Source organism: Lissotriton vulgaris, chromosome 1_1, assembly GCF_964263255.1.
Source record: "Lissotriton vulgaris chromosome 1_1, aLisVul1.2, whole genome shotgun sequence".
Classification (NCBI taxonomy): Eukaryota; Metazoa; Chordata; class Amphibia; order Caudata; family Salamandridae; genus Lissotriton; species Lissotriton vulgaris.
Window position 1 is genome coordinate 1,543,738,022 of NC_141685.1, and position 25,366 is coordinate 1,543,763,387.

Consider the following 25,366-nt stretch of genomic DNA (forward strand, 5'->3'; position numbering starts at 1 on the left):
TACTACATGCCCTCAGCAGTCATCCAGATGTCCTGAAATGGAGTACTCCATTTGGAGAATTGCTAAGGGCAAAACATAACTGCAAAACAGAAGAGGGCTACATTTCTGAACAAAAGGTCATAGTGGAGAGATTCAGGGAGAGAGGATACCCACTGTGGTTTCTCAACAAAGCAATAAAAAAGTCACCAGGATCAAACGGAGTCATACTGAGAGCTAAGAAACAAGAGTTTAGATGACAGGAGAGAAACTGGAGAGTGAACTATAACATCAGCTAACTCTTCAATTACAAATCCCTACTGGCTGAATACAAAAACCTGCTATTGATGGAGAAGTGCTTCTACTTTGCTAAGCAAATTAAGAAGGCAAAAAACTCCACCAGGGCACTTGTTCAAGTAGTCTGAACCAAGGAGTCTGTACCTCCAGAAAAAATGCAGTTGAGCATTCACAAGCTTTTTGCAATTCTTTAGCGCAACTTTTTATTAAGAAAATGGAACAAATATATGTCACTTTTGACAATAAGACACTCTCAGATAGGTGTGTCTCAGCCGATGCTGGCTCTTCAAAGTTTTCGACTTTCTCTGAATGTAAACCAATTACTAATGATAAATAACTTTTATTCATCAAGTCAAATCAGGTTCTCCCCATGACCCTCTCCCCCACAATATGTTTAAGCAAGCCCCTGACATCTTGGGTCCTAGTCTTACCACAATGTTTAACTCCATGTTTATACAGTATGTGTTCTCCTCCATTTGGAAAAGGGAATCCATTTTGCCACTGCTGAAAAAAACCTAGCCTTGATCACACTGAACCAAATATTTACAAGCCCCGTCTTACTCTCCCAGCTAAACTGTACAATAACAACTGTCTAGACGAAACCAAGTTTGGTTTTAGGGCTGAACACAGTAACGAATCGGACCTAATTAAAGCCACAGATGAAATTAGAGCAGTTTTGGATGCAGGTGGTGCTGCTGCACTGATTCTGCCTGACCAATCAGCGGCCTTCGACATGGTCGATCACAATCTGCTACTTAATCGTCGGAATTCTATTGGCATTTCTGACAAAGCACTCACATTGGTTTCTTCCTTTCTGTCTGGAAGAATACAATTGGTAGCCTTGGGTAGCTACGATTCGCCTTCCTTTGTCCTTCCATGTGAGGTCGAAAAGGGATGTTCCTTGAGTCCCGCTCTTTTTAATATTTATGTATCTGAATTAGCGCTACTTATCAGGTCTTTTGGATTGGCATTTACATCATATGCCGAAGATACACAAATTGTCTTGTCTGTTTTAAAAAATAATCTGCACCCGATGCAAAAATTTAGGGAGTGTATGTTGGCAGTCAGCTCCTGGATGAGCTCACATTGTCTTAGATTGAATTCAGATAAAACTGAAATAGTCATTTTTTGGCAATTTCTTGCCGAACTGGTAACAGAACTGGTGGCCAGATGAACTGGGGATGGCACCCATCCTAGCCACCAAGGCAAAGAACCTTGGTGTGATTATTGAAAATAAACTATATTTTGAGGCACAAGTTAACGCTGTCTCTTCATCCTGCTTTTTTCTACTTAAGGTAATCAAAAAAATCTTACCTTTTATCCCCGAAGACAGCAAGAAAATAGTAGTTACTTCACTGGTCCTTGCCAAACTAGACTACGCCCACCGGCTCTATCTTAGTATGCCTGAGAAGCAACTATATCCCCAAGTTATAATCAGTTGGCAAACACTTGCAAATTAAGAGATGTATCATCTTTAAGGCCCTTTGCATTACCTAGAGGGCACTTCATGGCACTGGCCCTCAGTTCCTGAGGTGCCTGCTACATTGGCATGCCCCCAAAAGACATCTTCGCTCAGAAGGAGCAACATTCATAGCAACTCCCAGATTCTGCAAAACTAGCTGGGGTGGCAGAAGCTTTAGGGTGGCAGCCACTAAAGTCTGGAACGATCTTCCCTTTCCCATTAGAACACTTCCGACGCTGTCCGCTTTTAGGAAGGCCCTGAAAACCTGGGGGCATATTATCAAGAAAGGGCGATAGATTATCGCCGCTTTTATCGGCAGGAAACTGCTGATAAAGTGGCGATAATGGGCTTGATAATATGCTCTATTAAGTTCCAATCGAAGCCCATGTTACATGTCTTCACATCTAACATGGCCTTCGATTGGAATTCATAAAGCATATTATCAAGCCCATTATCGCCGCTTTATCGGCAGTTTCCTGCCGATAAAAGCGGCGATAATGTAAGGCCCTTTCTTGATAATATGCCCCGTTATTTAATAAATAGAGGCCCTTGCTTACTCTGGACCACCATTGCCAAGTCACCTTTGGGTATTTGTACACTTAATAAATTTAAGAACATAACATACAATTTTTTAACCAAAGGCCACAGGAGATGACCAGAATGATTCTTACATTTAACAATAGCTCCAAGGAAATTAAATACTTTCTCACTAAAAGTTGGGATATACTCACCAGTGATCCCACTATTGGACATACTATACATACAAGCCTAGGATAATATACAGGAAGGGACGTAGCATCAAAGACATGTTTGTTCATAGAGACATTTCAATACCTCAGTTTGGCGGTGAACAAATCCAACAAGGTTTCTTTCTATGCAGTTACTGTAAGTCATGTAAAAACAGCTTTATGCTGAAAGGTTATGCAACTATGGGAGGGAAGAATACCAGGAAGATCTCACGCCTTCTTACTTGCAGCACTTCCCATGTTATTTATGTTCTTCAAGGCCCCTGTAAAATGTGGTATGTGGGCAGCACTACTCAGATGGTCAGTATTAGAACATATGAGGGCCATAACCAATAATAACCAATAATAACCCATTGTATCCTGTGGCCCGTCATTTTCAGAGCAAACATTTTTCAGACAGTTCACGACTCACATACTTTGCAATTGAGCATATTAAAAATACCCCTAGAGGAAGTGATAGGTTCCTTAGACTCAGAAAACGTGAATCAAGATATATTATAGATCTCCAGACCAAAAGTCCAGGGAGGTTGAACCTGGACAAAGAAATGAATGTACCGTTCCATCATGTGTAGCTTCTAGGGATTGTGACAATGTACAAATCGTTGATGTTTTTGTTACAGGAGGAAAGGAAGGGACCCACCCTGCTCTGGCGGTGTCACCAACACGTGTTCCTCACCTTTTCTTCGGAGGCACTATCGAGTTGTACATCCACAGATACGAATCACTGTTTTGCACACTTATTTATTATTTTTTTGATTATTGATAGGATCGAGAGTCACATAGTGCTTGGAGATTTGAATGAACTATATACATTATTTCTGCATATATTTTTATTGTTTTGTTACAGCTGCCCCTAGATTTAGTAAGGGCACTAGTCCCTTTATTAATGTGAGCAAATGCTGGCCTGTACTCTCTGGGGTCCCCTCTAGTCTCACGGGAATATATTATTCTACAACACTGGTTGAATCAGGGTGAATTAACCACATATTGCCGGAGGTAACATATAGGGTTGTGACAATTGGGGTCATCACTCCTGCGACATGAAGGTTACACAAACCATGTTTTTAACTTGTCAAAGCGGTGTGATATTGAACATGACCATGAATTGCGTTTACTGTTTGTAAAGGGCACGCATAACAGGCAACAATGTTTATTGGATGTTTATTAAATGTATATCTATGCATGACATTCTTTTTAACTCTATGTCCCTTCTCATGGCTACTATTTACTTACGATGTAAATCTGGTATGACACCATCTTGGAATAGTATTCCTAACTGACATCAGACATCCTTGCAAGCTCACTGGTACGAATAAAGTATTTCACGTAATGTCATGGTACTTTTGTTTCATTATATATTTAGAAAATGCATTTCTATATGTTTTTATATACTGGGCACTGAGAGTGAATATTTCATGAATGGGTCCCAGGGGGACGTGGTACAAGCCAGTGTCCCCCAGGGAAAATTTACGCGGTGGAACGGTCCACGCGCCGCGATTGGTCAGGCGTAGGGAAAGGGAGGGCTTAGTTGGGTTCGCCCAAGGCGGGAGGGGCTGTCTTGTGGTGTGAGGAGGAGAGGAGTGGCGCAGTTTCGTTTGGCATCTGCCGGGAGGAAAGCTGAATGAAATTAAGTCTTTTTTAAGAGAAGTGCTAATTAAACAGAAGATTAAGCTCAGGCAGGTGCAGCGTCTGCTTGGCTATTTGAATTGTGCCTGTAGAGTGGTGAGAGCAGGTAGGACGTTCTGCAGAAGGCTTGGGTTTTCCATGTCAGGAGCTTCACTTCCTCACCGCCGAATAAGATTGACTAAAGCTGTGAAAGAGAATCGGGTAATCTGGTTGCAGTTTTTGGAAGACTTTAATGGCGTCTCCATCAATTTTGTAGAGGATGATACTGTGTGGCAAGTGCACATTTTTTCAGATGCCTCTGGGGCTCAAGGTTTTGGGCTCTTTTGGGAGGGACGTTGGTGTGCTGAGCGATGGCCGGAACATTGGTTACATCAGGGCCGTAGCATCGCCTTCCTGGAGTGCTTTCCTTTACTGGTGGCTTTACAGGTGTGGGGTGAGTATTTCAGGGATTGCTGTGTCCTTTTTCACATTGACAACATGTCTGTCGTGAATTTAGTTAACTGGCAGAGAGCTAGAGATGTACGGGTTCTGCAATTACTAAGTTCTTTTATGTTGCAAACTCTTAAATTGAACATTTTGCTTAAGGCAAAGCATATACCAGGCATAAACAACTCCATAGCAGATGCTCTGTCTCGTTGTAATTGGCAGACATTTCGGGAGCTGGCGCCAAGGGCGGACAGCTGCAAGACGGAGATTCCTTCGAACATCTGGGACCTGGGAGAGTGAGAATTGCTGAATTGGTGGAACAATCCATTGCTCAGTCAACAAGACGCAGTTACCGCCAGGCGTGGTCCGAATTTTTATCTTATGCTTCCTAACAGGATCAGGGTGGTGCAGCAGTTGGTAATGACCAGTTCATGTTACGCTTTGTGTTGTATCTGATGGACAAAGGTTTGTCGCACACAACTATTTCAGGCAAACTTTCGGGAATTTCTTTTTATAGTCAGTTGTTGTTGGGGGTGGAGTTGCAGGTTGGGGTTTTGTTACGTAGGATGCTGAAAGGTTTCAGCAGAAGCAAGGTTCATCCATCCACGTTACGGGAACCAATTACTTTTGATCTTTTACAACAAATTTTAGTTTGGCTGCCCAGTGTTTGCTACAATGAGTGGGAAGTAGTCAGGTTTAGGATGTGTATGATATGGCTGTTTTTTGGTGCTTTTAGGATTTCGGAATTGCTTGGATTAAATGATCAGAAGGGTCTTTTAACGTCTAATGTACAAGTTTTGAAGGGGTTGGTTTTACGGATTTGGTTACGACAGTCAAAAACAGGCCAGATGGCAAACTGAACATGGATCCAGCTGATTGGGAATGGGGTGGTTGGTTGTTGTCCATTGAGTGAATGGGAATCCTTTGTTAAGTCTCCTCAATTTCGGCCTGGGGTTATTTTCTGTCACCCTGATGGGTGTAAGATTACCTGTTTTCAGTTCTTAGCTGTTTTGAGGAAAGTGTTAGCTTTGGCTAGGGAAAATCCTCTGCTCTATGGGACTCACTCCTTTCGAATTGGAGCGGCTACGAAGGCGTCCAGATTGGGTTGGGGGAAGGAGGAGTTGCAAAAGTTGGATCGTTGGAAATCTGACTGTTGGTACAGATATGTTCGACATTGAATGCAGTTCACATTTTGTATCTATGCTGGTTAATTCTGGTTTCTATTCTTAGGTCGAGTTTTATCTTTTCCAAGGAGAAAGAGGATGTCGATTATAGGACACTCCTTTGTGAAATGGTCAGCTGTCTTTGCGGAACAACAAATTTGTGGAAGAGCTTTGAGTTTACACAGTAAAGACCATGAAGTATTGTGGAAAGGGGTTGGGGGAATGAGGTGGAGAGATCTTTTTCCTTTATTGTCTAAATTGGCCAATGAGTGGGGATTTCCAGATCTTTTAATATTACATCTGGGGGAAAATGATCTCGTGGAGCTTTCAGGTCTTTCACTTATTCATCAGATGAAGTTAGATTTAGCTGTGATTAAAGACAATTGGGTAGTACTGCTGTTGAATGGACAGAATATATTTATCAACAGCAATGGAGGGGGGCTCGTACACATTCGGCAGTGGAGAGAGCTCGCCGGAAGTTAAATAGAGCCATGAAAACATATTGCACAGCAATGTGAATTAATGTTTTAGTACATTAACTTATTTCAGGCACAGAGCTGCACTTGTTCAGACAGGATGGAGTGCATTTGTCTCAAATGGGACAGGCCTATTATCTCATGGAGTTACGGGATTGGTTGGCTCGTTTCTGGGGTGTTGATGTATGGTGTACTAACAAAGTCATCTAAACTGTTTCATTTTTTCCTATTTTGGGGGGGGGGGGGCAGGAAAACTCTCTGGTTTTCCTGGGTGGCGTTTTTTGGGGAGGATAGGATAGTCTAGAGCGGATTTATCCTTTCCCTCTGGGGGTGGGGGGAGGGTAGGTGGAAAATGGCAAAAGGGAAACATTTGAAGAGAAAAACATTGGTTTGGAATTTTACAGTTTTGGGATTTTGCAATTGATGAATTGTTGGGGAATTGGTGTTTTTAAGTCAGTATACGGAAATGTGTTGGGGTATTATTCAAAGTTTTATCTATATAATAATAAAGGAAAAAGTTGCGGATTTCTGTTTTTGACTGTCTTAAAATAAAAGTGACCTTTTATGCTATTCAAGAATTATGTGTGGAGTGTTCTTATTGCGCGATGGGTCCCAGGGGGACGTGGCACGAGCCGGTGTCCCCCTGGGAAAATTTGCACGGTGGAACGGTCCACGCGCCGCGATTGGTCAGGCGTAGGGAAAGGGAGAGCTTAGTTGGGTTCGCGCAAGGCGGGAGGGGCTGCCTTGTGGTGAGGGGAGGAGAGGAGTGGCACAGCTTCGTTTGGCCCACCCACCCTTCCCAATTGATACATGTCATGTTGTATTGCTTTTTCGCTATATTAAAAAAAAAAAATCACGTTAGGACAGTCTTTACAGTTTTCCATGTTCCTTTTTGTTCCTTTTAGGCGTTCTTTGGGGGGGGGATAGGATAGTGTAGAGTGGATTTATCCTTTTCCCTCTGGGGGTGGGGGGAGGGTAGGTGGAAAATGGCAAAAGGGAAACATTTGAAGAGAAAAACATTGGTTTGGAATTTTACAGTTTGGGGATTTTGCAAATGATGAATTGTTGGGGAAATGGTGATTTTAAGTCAGTATGGGGAAATATGTTGGGGTATTATTCAAAGTTTTATCTATATAATAATAAAGGCAAAAGTTGTGGATTTCTGTTTTTGACTGTCTTAAAATAAAAGTGACCTTTTATGTTATTCAAGAGATATGTGTGGAGTGTTCTTATTGCGTGATTTTACACTTACAAGATGGCTGACACAGACATCAGACATGGTGTAAACAGTAGTCCTATGTTTTTTTTTGACTCTTTGTCTTTATCAATGAACGGTCATGGTGGTAACTTCAGGTGTGAACAAGGCTGTGAGACAGCCGAAACTCGTGATGTGAAGCTAAGTAAATGGATTACTGTCAGCATTCCTTTCCATGTCCTGAGAGTGCGTAATTGAACGTTTGAAAACAAAGGAGATTGTTTGCCGTTGCGCTTTTCGCGGGTCCACAGTTCTAGAAGGAGCAACGTCAATGTCAGATAAATAAAAGAACATATAGTAATATGATTCATTATGTATGAATGCCAAAGTACAATAATGGATTTGGCCCCACAATGATTAAATGTATGCACGTCTTGTATAGGGATCTCGCAGCCAAAGTGATTTATATGGGTACAAAACATTTCCAATTATGACAGTCTTATTGACTCTCACCCCAGCTATTCATGCTTTATATGGAACCATACAATAACCTCTTAATCAGTCTGTTTGCATACCTACTGTTTGTCTTAATGGAGTGACTCGAAAAATTACAGCACGTACTGATGATGTTGTGTTTAGATTTCCATCCTGCCATCTCATTGCCAGCAACAGAAAGAGAGGAAAAGAGATTTGGGGCAGTTTCAGGGTATCTGCTGAACATAAACACAGCTCAAATGGTGTATTATAGGTCGCTTCCTAATTAGGAAAGGTGATATATCACCTCTCAAAACACAAGAAGGGAGGTACCCTTGGAACCAATAAGGGACCGGGTAAACAAGTATACAAAAACAAGGAAGAGGTCCCTGAACTTTAAGGATATACCTTATGTCGTAAAATAGCCCCCCTGAGATGTCTATGGAGGCTATATTGGACCTAGAGAGAAAGCTATCTCTGCAATCTAAATACACACTATAAATATCACTAAATGGTGGCTAACTGTCAGTAAAGGAACTCTGTGTACAACAAATACTGTAAATAGAATCCTACAATCTTTAAAACGTTTGGTTTTTTAATTTGTTATTGATTGTATTTTTATGTATTGCTAGATTTGATAATGTTATTAATTTTGAACAATAAATTGATGATTTTAAAGATTGGTGTATATTAGAGTGTTCTTAAAGATTGTAGCACCAGTTGTAGATGGCTTTGCAGCTCTTAAAAGTATCAATGATAAAGCTAGAACGATGGTGGGCCTAATAATACTAGGTTGTGAATTTAATTTTATAAAAGATCTGCAAATGGATACATCAAATAAAGTTAAAAAAAAGATGAAGCCCGGGACCAAAAAGTTGATAGATGTTATGAAACAGGATTATAAGCTGGTTGATCCTTAGCGAAGGGCCCATAGTGCAGCTAAACAGTTTACTTATTATTGTTGTCAATTTCAGTCTGCTTCACGTATTGATTTTTTTCTAGTTTCACTCTCCCTTAGTTGATTAAATACTGAGATTTTGGCCAATTCTTTTTCAGACCATTATCTGGTAAAAATTGAAATCGATCTGGAGTGTGGGGGAAGAGAAAAATCTAGGTGGCAGATGGATAGACTTCTCTAAGTCAATCAACAATGGATTATCAGTAAGCGAGAATGGATTAGGGAGTTCTCTGAGATTAATAGGGGTACTGCAAGGCTTTTTTCAGTTTGGGGGCTTTTAAGGTCTCAGTACGAGGACAAATGATTGCTTTTATGGTGGAACAAGTTAGGAATCGTAAGAATCGAATAAAGGAACTTCAGATTGCAGTTGATGTGGCCTTGGTAAAGAAGAGAGATTCCTCCGGCAGGGGACATCAAGCGGGAGAGAAATTAACTAAGGCCAAACAGGAACTGAGGGAGTTTTTTATCAGGGAAGAAATAAGCAGCTCACAATCTTACCAGCAGAGAGTCTACGAGGAAACCAGATGATAGGAAAATTGTTGGCATGGTCTACTAGAGTAAAACAAGAAGCAGCTGTGATTGATGAAGTGGAAATACATGGGATGCAGATATTAGTTTCCAATAAAGACAACATTTCTAAAATATGTGTAGATCATTATAAGGAACTCTACTCAACTGACTATCAGGTATCAGGTATTCAGTGCCATTTTTATGATATAGATCTCCCCCATATTTCTAGTGGGCAGAAAGATGCATTAATGGCTGATGAAATTTCTAGGGCCTTTGCCTCAATGCCAGCAGGTAAGGCCTGTGGAAATGTCAGTGTCCCTACTGAATTTTATAAAACTTTTTGGGAAGAACTAGTACCATTTCTGCTCGAGCTTTTTAATTATGTTAAAACGGGAGGCGATGTTCCAGCTGCCTTTAAAGAATCCTCGATAGTTAGCTTTGTAAAGAAGGGCAAAAATCCCAGGGAAGTAAGCTCTTCAGGCCAATCAGTCTTTTGAACGTAGACTATAAATTATTGATGAACATATGGGCCAATCGATTTACTCCAGTGGCCCACTACGCGATACATACAGATCAAACTGGGTTTATAGCAGGCAGGTCAATGTCGTAAAATACTGGCTACTTAATTCAAGCAATGGACTATTTTAAACTCACCAAATTCCCGCTCTGATAACAATGGTCGATGCCGAGAAGGGTGCTTTATTCTATGGCTTTGAAAGGTTTGGTTTTACTTTACAGAATATCACTATGCTCCAGAATATATATCAAGGGGCTCAGGCACAGATTAGGATAAACTCAAAATTGGCAAGTAGAACAGATATTAGACGGGGAACTGGCAGGGGTGCACCCTGTTGCCAGTATTGTTTACCTTCTTCATTGAACCTCTGGCCATTAGGATTCGGGAGAATATAGAGATTAAAACTCCAATAGAGGGGATGTCTAAATTAAAGTTATTTGCAGATGATTTTATACTCTAACTTAAACCTGTAAAACAAAATATTGAAATAATTGTAAGCGAATTCGCGGAGTTTGAGGCGATTGGTAAATTTGAAATCAATCACAAAAAACTGAAGTACTGGCGTTAAATGTGTGTAGTGTTTCTCCCAGAAAATTTAAAACAACAAGCCTATTCTCTTGAGCCGATTCGATATCTGGGAATCTACGTTTCAAACCAATATGTGGATCTATTCAAATTTAATTATGAAGCGACACTGAGCAAAATTAAATATCTACTGGGCAAGTGGACACTTCTTCCCCTTACTTTGATTGGGAATGTCGCACTGATAAAGATGTCAGTACTACCCTTATTAATTTTATTTTTTTCAAATGTTTTGATTAAAATCAATGCAGTATATTTTAGAGAACTGGAAAAATTATTTCGCCAGCCTATTTGGAACAAAAAAGCGCCAAGGCTAAAATTATCAACCCTTCAACTGGATACTAGCTGGGGTGGGCTGGCACTCCCCCATATTCGTACTTACTATGAAGCAACATTTATGGATATCGTTGTTTGGCTACCTGATAATAAAGGATCTTTGGATAGCTTTTTCCTGAATAAAATGATCCATGAAGCTGGATCACAGCTCCCGGTCTTCCTAAAAACATCAAAAGTTCCCAAGAAAACAAGATACAGGATGCTTCAAGCGTTTACCATCAGAATTCAGAAATCCTATTCTCTAAAACCCCAGTCTTCAGGATTTGAATATCTGGACTTGACAGAAACCAAAAGTTTGGCCATTTATATGTGGAATAGCCATGTAAACTCTGAGAAATAAAAGGATTTAAAGAGTTAAGCCACTTCTTGTAGATGCATTAAGTGGGACGAGGTTCAGGCAAGAATTGGCAATCAGAGCAGGCTACTCTTTTTTAACTACCTCCAGGTTAAATCACTAATAAATAAATATATACTCCCAGGAAATATAGGTACCCCTCCGGTTTTAGCTGCTGTGTTTAGAACCAAATTGCGAGGTATAGGGAATTGGTATTCATTATTTCGAAATCAAGGCAAGCCCCTTTTGGTTACCAATTTTCCTGAAAAGATAAAATAAGAACTATTTTGCATATTTTCAGTTGGAGAGTGGCAAACTATCTCTCAACACAACAGGAAGGTATTGAAAGCTGCAAATTTTAAAAGAATTGCGTTTTTGTCTCGATGGATGGCTCAACAAGCATTGCATAAAATGTATCCCGAGGTTGAGAATAAATGTGTTCGGTGTCAACAGGTTAGGGAGGGTGGCTGGCTGCATGTCTTTTTTTACATGCTCAAGGCTGACCCAGTTCTGGGAGAAAATGTGTGCTGAGCTTAGCCGTGCGCTCTTGAGTAGGATACAACCTGAGCCTGAATTGGCACTTTTTAGATTATCAAAACAGAGGCAAATTCAGCTATTAACTAGAGGGGGGGAAATGTTTTCATCAATTTCTTTTTTGGTGGCACGTTTATTGATCCTCCAGAATTGGAAAAAGTCAAAAGCCCTGACCTTTCTTGAATGATTTAATAAAATGAAGCAAGTAAAAACCTACAAAGAAGTTTATGCGAAAAGAGTGGGAGCTCCTAGAGAATGTATTTCAGTATGGAAGTATCTTGATCGAATGGAAAAGGATCTACAGAGGTAGACACATTTGCTGGATTTATGGCACTTTTGCAATAGCACTTTAGAATACATGAAATGGTTCTTGCTAATGTTATAATGCTTGTTGTGAGTATATCCTTCTTTGGGGGGGGATGAAAGGACTGTATAGTATGAATTGTGTTAGTATATCGATAACCTCTTTTTAATACGTTTTTGTATGTATTTACTTTCCTCCCAAAAAAATATTTAAAAAAATAAAAAATCTTTGTGGCGTGGAGCTATCTGACATTCACAGTGACAAACATAACTTATGGGTTAATTGGGCACTACTGTTATCTTTAAATTAATAAATAGTCAATATTTCAATTTCCTTTGTACCTAATGTGAAATGTATAATGTTAGGTTAATCACTCCATCATTGAAGTTTAATCAGATGTGCTAGTAGTGCCATGTTAATTCATTATAAAACAACAAAAAATAATGTTATCCAGACCATACTCTCTATCATAAGAACTTATAGAAGTTCGTACAATGGGATCAAGGAGGCCAGGCCCTGTGAGAGGAGGCCAACAGTTGTTAAACTATACAGGGATGAGGTGGAGTCACACTAGCTTCTGCAACACAGTAGATCAAAGAATGGGAGACAAAATGCTATCTGGGCATCAATAGAGACCTAATTAAACAAAAGTTGACAACTGTGTCCTTGGCATTTTTTCGAGCACATTTTATAGTATATGGAATATGATGTGGCATCCTAATACATAATTCGCATTCCATTTTGAATAGCATGTGATTTTTGTAATTTAGTTCCTTTCTTTGCATAAAAAATATAAAGTTATATAAAAAAACATTTCCAAATGTCTACATTTCATCTAAAGAATGCCTAAAAAAAAGAATAGCTTCCTAGTGTTATAAATGTATTTAAATATAATATTCTGATCCTGGCATTTAGTTTGAAGGTAAAGCTATGCTCTTGCAAGCGTCTTACAAATGGCAAAATTGTTTAAACCGATTGCTCAGTTTGTTGAGACATTTTACTTGTATTACTGTGCCAGATATTTATTTCTTTTCCACGGTAGGCGCAGAGACGTTTTAACCCCTTCCATGCTGGTGACGAACCCCAGCCGTCATGCACTACGGTGCTCGTGTGCTGATGACGGCTGGGGTTCGTCATGGCCCGCCCGTGTTCGGCCGGCGGCCGCACACGGGAAAAATCGCGGCCGCATCGAAGGGGTTAAGGCATGGGCAGAGTGTGCTTTGCTCTGGCCCAGGGTCTCAGCCCTTCAGGGGGCCCTGTGATAGAGCCAGCTCTGTTCTGCAGACAGTCTTGCCCTGATAACTTTGACTAACTCTTAAACAGATTGTTTTAAATAGGGATATGTTTTAATTTATTTTTAATGTGGGTGATGTGTGAGAGCCTATTACAGACATTTTACAGAGAAATGCTCTGTTTATGTTTCATGCAACATCCATAAAATTTTTTTATTTTAGGTAAAAACAGGACCCACATTTCAGAACTGAGAGAATGTCACGGAGATTATTTGCAGTAATGTTAGTGAGGTGATGCTGTGGTACAATATTGAAAACATACATCACTATCCCTGAATAGTAGATGTAAACACATTTAGATGTTGGCCTGTGCACTGTCAGTGTCCTGGCCAAAAAGGGCACGTAAGGGTTGAAACATGATCATAAATTAAAAGCTGTTCTGAACAGGGGCCCCCAAAATCCTTAAAATACAACTACAACAGAAAACAAAAAGGCCATTAAAGCACAACTCACCAGTTCGAGTAGTTTTGGGTAGTTTATGTGGTTGTTACCAGTGAAATTGGATCCGATGAAAACCAGCTCCTCAGGAACTGCCATGTTTGCAGGCAGCTCAGCGGTCCTTGCATTTCCCTCTGGACCTCGTTTTACCACGGAGAATCACACGAACTGCCCAAACGACGAAATACACCACCCGAAAGTATTATGGGGAGCTTCTCAGGTTGGGCGGTTTTCGTAGCCTATTTTCACTGCGCAGGTAAAGTATTGAAAAAAGGCTGATTTTCTCTATTTCACTTTCAGCAAAATATTTTTGCCCACCATTACTCACTGAAAACCAGTCATCCCGCTTACAAGAATATCCACCGCCATATATCCAAGATACCGTTCTCCTGTTGCAGTTTACCGCAGCAAGTGTACATTTCTTTGCAAGAGAACCTCGTAAAATGTTATTGAGCATATTGAATTTTAAGTAGTTCATATACATGAGCCTCATTGAAGATATGTTCTTCTAATCTATCCAAATAACCTCACATGAAGTCATGCTCTCAAGGAAAGTAGAAGTCGAGACAATGTTAGAGCTTGTAAACTGGCCACCCATTTGAAGTGCTGGTGCCCCAATATTTTGAAGGGACACGTCTTACTGGGTTAAATTTACTGTCAGTGAATACTATGAATGCAGTCACCAATTTTATAATAATGAATGTCTTTCCAATATACAATTCTTACCTGTCCACATGGAGACTTTTGTAGTGTAATTGTAAACATGTCCTTTCCAGTGCCCTTTACTAGGATGTACTGGCAGGAGCCAAGGAAGGTAAAGGAGCGCCCATCAAACGTCGTGAAATGTGAGTCACCTATGACTGAGCATTCAGCTGCAGAAAAGTTACAAAACAGCCATTATCACTTAGTTGCAAACAATGTTTATGTTTATAAAAGATGGTAAAATATCACTCAAGCTACACACATGCTTCCAGACCCCTTCCCATTACAGTAATGCATGCTGTTTGCAGCGGCCATCTTTTCAAGCATATTTGCAGAACCTTCTGAGTACCAAAGTGCGATGAATAGACTGTTTAATCTCTATCGATGAATAGTCAAATCTTGTGATTAAAGGAAACAAGCATTTGAAAAGCAAATGGGTCTGGCTACTTTATAAGTGGAAGTGCTTCGACGTTCATTGCCGAATTTGTGTGTGTGGTGTTAATTGGTAACTGGATACATGCAAGAATGTGTCAATGGCTGGATGGATTTATGAGAACATGGAGAATGAATGGGTGAGTGTGTACATACTTGTGTGTGGGTGAATGAGTGGGAGAGTTCAACAAACAAAGGCTGAATAAGTTGATGCATTTACGGATGCAGACAGGTCACCCAAGTCTTGAAGGTTGACGCTTCACACAACAATAGTGATAATGTTATGAGAAGGGAGGAATTTCCCACATACCAGAGAAAGCATTACACCAGTGATGGGCAACATGATTAATGCTCACAATATGTAAAGCACTACCACCATTATACCAGTGAAAGCATGTTAACAGCAATGGACACCAACCCCGTTCCATAAGCAATACACCAGGTCCATATATGCCTCAGGAGATTTTAGGTCTTCTATAAGCATCAGGGGGGTTCAAGCTTATGTTTACAGGAAATCACTGTAAAGCAGCACACCAATGTCAATTTGCAAAGGGGCTTTTGGGAATTATTCTGTTCTCCCAGAAAATAATATGTGGAATGGTGCCTAAATGACACTAGTCAGGTACAATATCAACGGGCCTGTTTTTCTGGGAATCTTATCATTTAGGAACTGGAGTCAAAAGAATCTAAGAGTCGAAGAAAAAATAGGGATGCTGCTATCCTTCTTGTTTCTTCACCTTGCACTCACTATGTTAAATTAGACTCAAGTCAGCCGTCTCTCATTGAGGTCAGCCTCAACTTAGATTTATTTATTTATGTTTGTGTTTTATAAAGTGCAAACTTGACCCGTTAGGGTATCAGAGCGCTTTAGAGAGTCGCATAGTTGTACAAGAGGCATGAAATAATAATAGTGTATCATCAATAGCGAGGGGGTGGGGTGCAGGGTACAAAAGGGATGGAGGGATAACAGACATTTTACAATCCATTTACTCAAGACAAGGTCCCAGGTTACATGGTGAGTAGGTCATCTGAAGGAGGCAAGAGTAGGCCAAGTTTAAGCGAGGATTAATTCCTTCTTGCTCCTGAACTCATTTCTTGGCTCTAGCCTAATCTCTATCTCCCCTCGTTCTCACTTGTCCTCTAGTTGATTCTTCCTCTGCCTCCTTCAACACAATAATTGTGGGGGAGATTCTATCTCACTATGTTGCACGTGTAATGCTTTTGCGAGGTGCCACCCCCCTTAAGGGCGTGGCGCCGTTAGTGGCAGCCAAAGGGCCGACCATTCAAGGAGTCGCTTCTGGGGCATCCGACCCGGAAGTGAAAGTAAAGGGGGGGACCAAAGGAAGTGCGTCTTAGTAACGCCCCGGAAGCAGCCATGGGGCGCGAGGCTTAAAAGCCCGCGACCATCTTGGAGACCCACTCTTTGTCTGCTGACTGCCCAGGAGTCGGACGTAGCTGGAAGAAGTCATCGTAGAACCGTCGCGTGGATCGTGGTTTAGGGAGGGTCAATCCGACTCGGGAATACGGTTAGCGGGCCTTGCAGTGTGATGCGTTGTTATTAGTAGTGTTAAGCATGCGATATTGCGTGCGAGTGGTTTTCCTGTAGTGCAAGCGTGTGGGGCAAGGGTGTTTTGGTGATAGAGCATCAATATCCCTTGGGGCACAGTGGTAATTAGAGAGCGCGCAGGAGCAGGGAGCTCCCGGGATCGAATTTTAGCATAAGGGATGGGAGGATACTCCAAATGCATGTAGCTATTAAGCGGTACTAATGCTTTTTTCTTTAAGTGCAGAATGCCGCCGAAAAGGGCACAGAAGGGCAAAGAGCCCCCAGCCAGGAGAGATGATTACCTCGCTCTTACAGAGCTTCTGGAGTTCACAAAAGAGAGAGGCATGGATTGGGCGCTAAAGACTATGTGAGAAGGAGCTAGAGCCGACGCGAACCCACAAGAGGAAAGAGGGAGAGGCAAGAGAACGCGGCGTACGCCGGAAAAGCTTAAGGAGGCGGCGAAGGACAAGCGGCCCAGGGTGGCCGAAGCCCAACCAGCATCACCAGGTGAGGAGGAGATGCTAGAGACAATTGACTTACGCTCGGTTACAGATAAGGACAAGGTCGCCCTTGAGGGACAGAATGTTACTGCTAAGACAGCACAAATAGGGGGGGCTCTCGTCGCTAATGCGGAGGCGCCCTGCTCCCAGATTACTTTACCGCCAGTAGTAGCGCAGCCGGGTAGCGGAGTATCGCAAGTCTGGGTACAATCCGGAGGAGTGGCGCAGTTACCGGGGATGCAGTTATATGGTTCACATGGTCAGGCAATCGGTAATGGTCCAGTAAACGCGATGAGCCCCACCACGACATACTCGGCAAGTGGGGGGCCTGTAATGTTGAGCGCCTACCCGAGTTTTGGGTGTCCACCACAGGCCCCAACAGCTAACACCGCAGTTGATTTGTCTGTGTTGCCTAATATCCAGATACAAGGGGGTGCTGGGGTGCAGTCGGCGGGTCATCCAATGTAAGCATATAGCCCGTTAATGTTCGGTTCAACCTCAATGACATTGTCGCCGTCTACGGGGATCACCTGGCACGTACCCGCGGATATAAAAGAGAAGATACTTAGGGGTGAATACGTGGATGTGTTCGATCTCATCAATGCAGGGGTGGCCTCAGTGAAAGCCAGGGGAGGGAAAGATGGCGAATACAATCAGAAAAAGGCGTGGGCTGATTGGTCCATGAAGAATTGGATCACAGGATTTGCCATTTATGCTGCAGTCATGTTGGAGAAATACCCCGGGTTGGGCCCTCAAATGATGAGTTACATATCCTTGATACATGGGGCGGCAGCTGAGTTCCCAGGTCAGGGATGGTTGAAATACGATAACAAGTTCAGGCAAATGAAGGCAGTCCACCCAGGGATAGCATGGGATCAACGAGAAATCAATCTATGGCACACAGTGTTTTATTCTTCCCCTTCAACGTCTAAGACTAGTCCCCCTGCTCAGAGTCAGTCCTTTCGGAACGACAGAGGGGTCGGTGATAAGAAACAGGCCTGCTGGCAGTTTAACAAAAATGAGTGTACCAGGGGGATCTAGTGTAGGTACAAGCACTGCTGTTCGTACTGTGGGGGAACTTCTCACCCAGAAGTTAGATGTTTCAAGAAAACAGGAAACACCAATGAACAGACCGCCCATACCACTGCAAAAGGGAAGCCACCTAAAGCATCTGACAAGGCTCCCAACTCCCATTAAACGTCATGTCTTGACACACCTTCTTAGTAAGTATGATAAACTAGAGGAGGCTCAGTTCCTGCTTAACGGCTTTACATTTGGTTTCCGCATCCCGTCCACAGCTTTGCCTACTAAGGCCCCGCCTCGCAATCAAAGTTCAGAGCTCCAGAATATGGAGGCAGCGCAAAACAAGATCATGAAAGAAGTTGCTTTGGGGGCGAGTCGCGGGTCCTTTTAAAAATCTCCCTAATCCTGATCTGGTCTGCTCACCCCTGGGTTTAGTTCCTAAAAAAGAGGGGGGTAAATTCCGGCTTATACATAATCTATCAAGCCCCCCAGGGTTATCGGTCAATGATAAGCTGGATCCAGAACTGTGCACGGTGCGCTATACAACCTTCGACTCAGCAATTGAAAAACTCCAGGCCTTGGGTGAAGGAGCCTTGATGGCCAAGGCCGATATTGAATCAGCGTTTAGGCTACTTCCGGTCCACCCAGATGACACCAAGCTCTTGGGCTTCACCTTCAATGACAATTATTTCATAGATCTGTGCATGCCCATGGGATGCTCTATTTCTTGTGCAGTTTTCGAGACTTTTGCCAGGTTTCTTGAATGGGCGGTGGATCAATTCTTGACCTCAGACAGATCCCACGCTGTGGTGCATTATTTAGACGACTTTCTATTCATGAGTTTTGAGTTTTAAAAGTTTTATATAGCGCTCTTTCACCAGCGGTTTCATGGCGCTGTAACTGGCAGATCTCCACAAGGGACAGGGGGTGGAGGACAGGGAAAAAGGAACTACATAAAAATTTTACTGAAAAAATAAGCTTTAAGTTTCTTACGAAACTGGGAATATGAGGTAAGGGATCTGAGCTCCAAGGGTAAAGAATTCCAGAGAGCTGGGGCAAGGGTCGCAAATTTTGACCCCCCCCCACTTTTTCCGACGAAACCGGGGAACTGTCAGCAGGAATTTGGAAGAGGATCGGAGCTCCCTAGCTGGAAGGTAAGGGACAATCTCCGAGGAAATGAAGGCAGGGGCCGTGCCCAGTCGAGCCTGGTAGGTAATGGTCGCAAGCTTGAACTGGACACGTTCCCGAACCGGGAGCCAGTGTAAGGTTTTCAGGAGGGGAGTGACGTGTGAGGATTTGGGAAGGTTAAAGACCAACCGAGCCGCCTGGTTTTGAATCATCTGCAACCGCCTGAGACTATATGCAGGTATGCCTGCATATAGGGCGTTGCCATAATCCAGGCGGGAGATGACCATCGCAAGGACGATGAGCTTCAAGACCTTGAAGGTGAAAATCGAGAGACCTTGCGGATGGTCCGGAGAGAAAGAAAAGAAGAAGAAACCACAGAGCTGACCTGGGAGTGAAGGGTGAGGTGAGAGTTGAGTTTGATGCCTAAAGTTTTGACCGAAGTAGAGGGGACCGGAGGGAGACCAAGGGAAGGGGGCCAAAAAAGTGAAGACCAGGGATTGGAGCAACCACCCGTCAACACCAATTCGGTCTTGTCGGGGTTGAGTTTCAGGTGGTTGAAATCCATCCAGTCCCGGATAAAAATCATAATGGACTGGAAATTAGAAATAGAGGCAGAAGATGAAGAGAGGTTGAAAACAAGTTGGAGATCATCCGCATAGTTATATACGGTGACCTCCATTTGTTCTAAAGAAAAAATAAGGGGAGAAATGTAAAGGTTGAACAGAAGAGGTGAGAGGGAGGAACCTTGGGGGACCCCGCACTGAACCTTCCGGAAGTCCGCAGAGAAGTCACCCAGGCGAACCGCCTGGGTGCGGTCCCTCAGGAAGGAGGACAGCCATACCAGGGCCGTACCCCCGATCCCCGCCGCCGCGACACGGGAGAGTAAGATGGTGTAATCCACCGTGTCAAAGGCGGCAGAGAGATCGAGGAGGACTAATGCCTGGAATTGATTGGTTTCCCTCCCCTCCCTGAGGTTGTCGAGGACCGAAAGGACTACGGACTCCGTAGAGTGTGCGGGGCGAAAGCCAGCCTGACGGGAAGCCAATACCCCATTCTCTTCCACGAAGGTGCTCAGAGACCTGGTGACATGGCGCTCGAGCACCTTAGCCAAAAATGTTAGGAGAGAGATGGGGCGATAATTGGCAGGGATCGAAGGGTCCGCGCCAGGCTTCTTTAAGATAGGTAAAATATTAGCAGATTTCAAAGGCTTGGGAACAACTCCCTGAGAAAGGGAGCTGTTAAGAAAGTAAAGGGGGGATCAGGACAGGTGGTGTAAATGTGAGGAAGTATGTGAGCGGGACAAGTATCAAGAGGAGAGCCAGATTTTACAAGGGGGATTAGTGAAGTAAAGGTTTCCTTAGTCAGGGGGGGAAGAGTATTTAATTGTCCTTGCGGGGAAGGGCACTGGGGGTCAACAAAAGACGGGGAAGGTGGCGGGATGGTGGCTATTCATGGGCCCTAAGCGTTCTCTGTCATGCTGGAAGGCCCTGCTGGGCTTCCAGCAACTGGCCGCAGCGTTGGGGGTACCATTGGCACTGGAAAAAACAGAAGGTCCCACTACATGTCTGACTTTTTTGGGCATTGAAATCGATACTGGAGCAGGCATGTGTAGGTTGCCAAGAACAAAGGTAGATGCCTTCAAGGCCGCAATTGATAGCTGCTTAGAAGCAAAGAAGGTTACTTTACATCAGTTACAGGTCCTGTTAGGGCAACTAAACTTCACTTTGGGGGTCATACCGATGGGCAGGGCTTTCTCCAGGGGTATAGCGAGGGCTATGTCTGGGCTTCGTGCGAAACACCACAGAGTCAGACTTTCAGCTGACATGAGGAGGGACTTGTTGATTTGGAAGTGGTTCTTGCAGGAATTCAATGGCACGGTTTTGTGGCGGGCAGCCAGCACCACAAATACCGACCTCGAGCTGTTCACTGATGCAGCAGGGAGTATTGGTTTTGGAGCAATTCTGGGGCCTAAGTGGTGCATGCAGCATTGGCCAGTGGAATGGATACAACAAGGTTTGACCCGTAACGTCACTTTCCTAGAACTGTTCCCTATAGTAGTGGCGTTGCATTTGTGGGGGGATATGCTCGCAAACAGACACATTGTTTTCTGGTCAGATAGCATGTCGGTAGTTATGGTGATCAATAACCAGAGAGCAACCTGCACATGGGTGCTCCGTCTTCTAGAGGAGCTAATATTGCAATGTTTACGTTACAATGTACATTTCACTGCGAGGCATGTCCCTGGGGTTGAGAACCAGGCGGCTGATGCGTTATCTCGTTTTAAGTTGACAGAGTTCCGTGCGCACTGGCCGCAAGCAGAGAAGACAATGACAACTTTCCCAGCGGAGCTATGGAAGGTTGGTGCCCCACAGCATCCAAGTTGATAGCAGCATCCTTGGCCCCCAAGACTAAGTGTATGTATCAGAAGTCTTGGGAATGTTATAAGATATACTTAAGGGGTGCGGGCCTAGTAGATGCTTTCATACCTCAGAGTGTGTTAGGATTTATAGTACAGCAGAAGCAGTCAGGGAAATCAGTGGCTTTTATGAAAAGACAATTATCAGCATTGGCATTTTATGCAGGGCTAAAAGGTGTTACAGACCCAACGAAAGACCAGAGGGTGAGGAGAGCCGTTAAGGGGTGGGAACGTTTAACGCCAGGTGCGAAGGACTCCAGGAGGCCCATAGACGTAGGGAAGCTGGTAAAGATCTTACAGACGTTACCGCTCGTTTGTTTTTCCCTGTACGAGACTCAATTATTTAGGGTGGCATACGTGTTAGCTTTTTGTGGAGCATTACGGATCTCAGAGTTACTCCCGGTCTCTAAGACAGATAGGGCGGGAGGTTTAAGGATCACGGACATTATAGAGTATGCAGACGTCCTGAGACTCAGAGTTCGAAAGTCAAAAACGGAACCTTTAGGAAAAGGGACTTGGCTACAACTCGGAAGAGTGGAGGGAGAGTCTTACTGCCCAGTTAGGCTGATGAGAGAGTACATGCAAGCCAGGCCTCGAATGGCCGACAATAGGGTGTTGATTCACAAGAATTGTTTGCCCCTCACCGGGTTCCAGTTCACAAGGGTGGTAAAAATGACCTTAGAAAAGATCGGTGTTGACCCAACCGACTTCACTTCCCATTCTTTTCGTATTGGTGCAGCGACCACAGCCGCCGGCCTGGGGCTGCCTGAACAGACTATTAAGAGATTAGGACGCTGGAAATCGACATGCTATGAACGTTATGTATGCCCGCAATTGGTCTAACAGTTTTTTACAAATTTTTCCCCCCTGCTTATGTCAAAAGACCGTGCTTACCGTTTCTTTCAATATTTACCCTAGGTACTCCCCCTCAGAGAACTCAGATATGTTGGTGCGGCCACTCCTTCATTCGCAGGGCGGGTGTGTTCTTCAAGGAGACACTCTGGAAAAGGGGGCACATGACACAGGGATGGGATCATCACTGGGTGGGGATAGGCGGGCAGCGCTTAGCTGACGTCCCGAAGGATTTGAAGACGGCCTTGGCCAGAGGCATGCCTTACCCCGATGTACTCGTGTTGCACTGCGGAGGCAACGATATGATCCCGGCTGGGAGGAGAGAAGTGAAAGAGTCCTTGTTTACCACCCTAGCAGCGGTTAAGAATATTCTGCCTAAAGCTATTTTAATATGGTCTGAAGTCATCCAGAGACAGGAATGGTCGCGGTGCGCACCCCCGAAGGCAGTAAATAAATCGGTAAAACGGCTAAACCAGTCAGTGGGAGAAATCCTCCAGAAATCTAGCATTAGAACTGTTCGACACAAGCTACTACAAGTGTCCAGGCCTGAGCTATATGCGAAGGATGGAGTGCGCCTATCAGAGGCGGGCACCGAAATATTTATACAGACGATTCTAGGAGCCATTTCCGAAGCTCTGGAGTGCGGGGGGGAGGTAGAGTCCGCCAGTAAGCGCCTCGCCCTGTGGCGGGGTCCCGCACAAGAATATCACGGGAACTTCTTTGGGCAGTGCCAGTTTTTACCTCTGAACAGGTTTCTAAATCATCATGGGCTCCGAGCTGGCGGGAGAGTTGGGGCTGACCTGCTGGTGGCCCTGGCTTCTCTAGCCCTACCCCGGAAGCTGCTGGTTGCCACAAGTGATGGCAGATTATTCACCTGCGGCTCTGTTGACCGGAAGGGGGTTGACTTAAGGAGAGCAGGCTATTTTGGTTGTGGCCTGCTGGCGCAACCCAAACTTAAAACATGCCCATTGGGGAATGGGCGGTAAAAGAGTATATGTATATAAGTGTGAGTTTCATAATACTGTGATGTGTAAATAATTTGACTTTAAGAATAAATAACTGGAGGCAATGAAGTAATTGACCTAAGAACTTTTAATAAATATGCACACTGCGAAAAATCATACAAGCTTCCCGAGTTTAATTGTTGAATGGGGGCCTGTTAATGCATTGGGGGGAGAGTGCACTTTGTCTGACATCTATCAGATATCTCCCACCTCGTCATTCCAATATTTTAAATTCACTGCTGTTATGTATAGGTATAGCTGCTGACTCGTTTTCCTCAAGTAACTTATTAACTTCTGTGTAAAGCATCCTTGGGCAATATTCACACTGCATAAAACTGCAAAAATACATCTTTATGCTGCACTCATTTAGATGTTCGCCATTATTACTCCAAAACCATTTACATAATAATTGCAAACATTCACATAAAAAATAAAAGAAAAGTTGTAACTATTTAAGCCACGTATTGGACTTAATTTAAATGGGAGACTAGGTTGCACCAACCCTAGGGGGAGCTCCTGCTCAATAAAAACTCTATAATGCTCCACCATCCTGGATCTGGACAAAGTGATTTAGAGTTGTCCCTCTTTGGGAATTCAGGACGTGTAGATCATTTGAGGCTCTTTATGATGCAAATCTTTTCTGAGCACTGCATATGACATAGTGGACTGTTTTAGTCTGTGTGGGAATTTTCCGGCGCCTCACTGATGAGATGTCTGCATTCATCCACCTAGACTAAGGTCCCGTTAAGTGTCTCAGGTCAGAAGTCACAAGCAGACAGAATTATTACCAGAAACTCTTTACAGCAGGGGTAAATGTTAGCAACTATACTCTTCGGGCTATAGCTTTGGTAACACCTGAAAGTATTAAGGGAAGGTAATGGTTTTGCCACCAAAGTTCCTGGATTTCCATGCTGACATACGCTTGTGGGATGACAACTTTATGGTCCATGAGAGGTGCCTCTTGTCCATTTTGAATATGTTTTTAAATAATAATACAGCAAAGACCCAAACTGTTACATTTGGGGACAATACCTTATTTTACCTGTATGATTCGTCTAGAGAAGCTAATACTCAGAGAAAATAATATAACTATCTGGGAATCCTTTTCTCATGAAAACATAAAATGCAAAAATTACAGAGCAATGGATGAATAACATTGTTACAGAATGAATGAGCTGACGAGGTTTAATAGAGATTAAGGAGGTTATTAAGTAAGCAATTATTAAAAGCAATCAGGGCTAAGGTAGTGCAGTCTACTTTGTATTGTGTTAAGCACTTATGGGTCACTTAGCGTTGGGCCGCGCAGGAGCACCACTGTAAGTCGTCGGAGTTCCACCATGTTAAACTTGCAGATATCCCACTCTGTATACAGTTGGGGAAATCACTGGGTTTCTGCCTCCGTAACCACTGCAAATTCTGCTGTCTGAATATTTTCACCTAATAGGCATTTTTCCACTCTATTGAAGTTGATGGAAAGGCTGAGTACTGACCACGCTTTTTAAATAGTTTTTTACATATAATGCAATCAACGTCACATTTCCAAACCAAACCATGGCTCAATCTTTTGTTACATCACACAGTCGGCACCAGGTTGGTCCTAAAATAAAGATGAGAGGTGGTGGGGACAGAAGAACTGTGCATCACCAGGCACAGTTTCCAGGAAGGAATGAAGGACGTCGCATCCTGGATGAGCAGCATCTGCCTAAAGCTCAACTCAGAGAAAATGGAAATCCTCATCCTGGGATCCACCCCCTCCACATGGGACGACACCAGGTGGCCTCCTGCCCTCGGAAATCCTCCCACCCCTACGGACCATGCCCGCAACCTTGGCATCATACTCAAATCCTCTGTCACCATGAACCGACAGATCAATGACGTGTCCTCCACATGTTTCAACACCCTCCGTATACTCCGCAGTACCTTCAAATGGATCCCCCGGACTCCAGGAAGACCATCAGCCACGCACTCATAACCAGCAGGATAGACTATGGAAATGCTCTCTATGCCTCAATCAACAAATCACTCCTTCGCAAACTCGAGAATGTTCAGAACGCCACAGCCAGATGCGTTTTCAGCATCCCATGACACAACCACATCACCCAGCACCTCTACGACCT

The 25,366-nt window shown here is 43.5% G+C and overlaps 1 protein-coding gene across 1 annotated transcript in view; it reads right to left on the reverse strand.

The window, feature by feature from the left end:
* The window catches only part of OTOGL (otogelin like), a 1,110,282-nt gene that overhangs the window by 882,254 nt on the left and 202,662 nt on the right, over positions 1–25,366 (reverse strand). Inside the window, exon 13 of the mRNA XM_086931129.1 lies at positions 14,373–14,518. Coding sequence (XP_086787255.1) covers positions 14,373–14,518 — 146 coding nt within the window. The remainder of the gene's footprint in view (positions 1–14,372; positions 14,519–25,366) is intronic.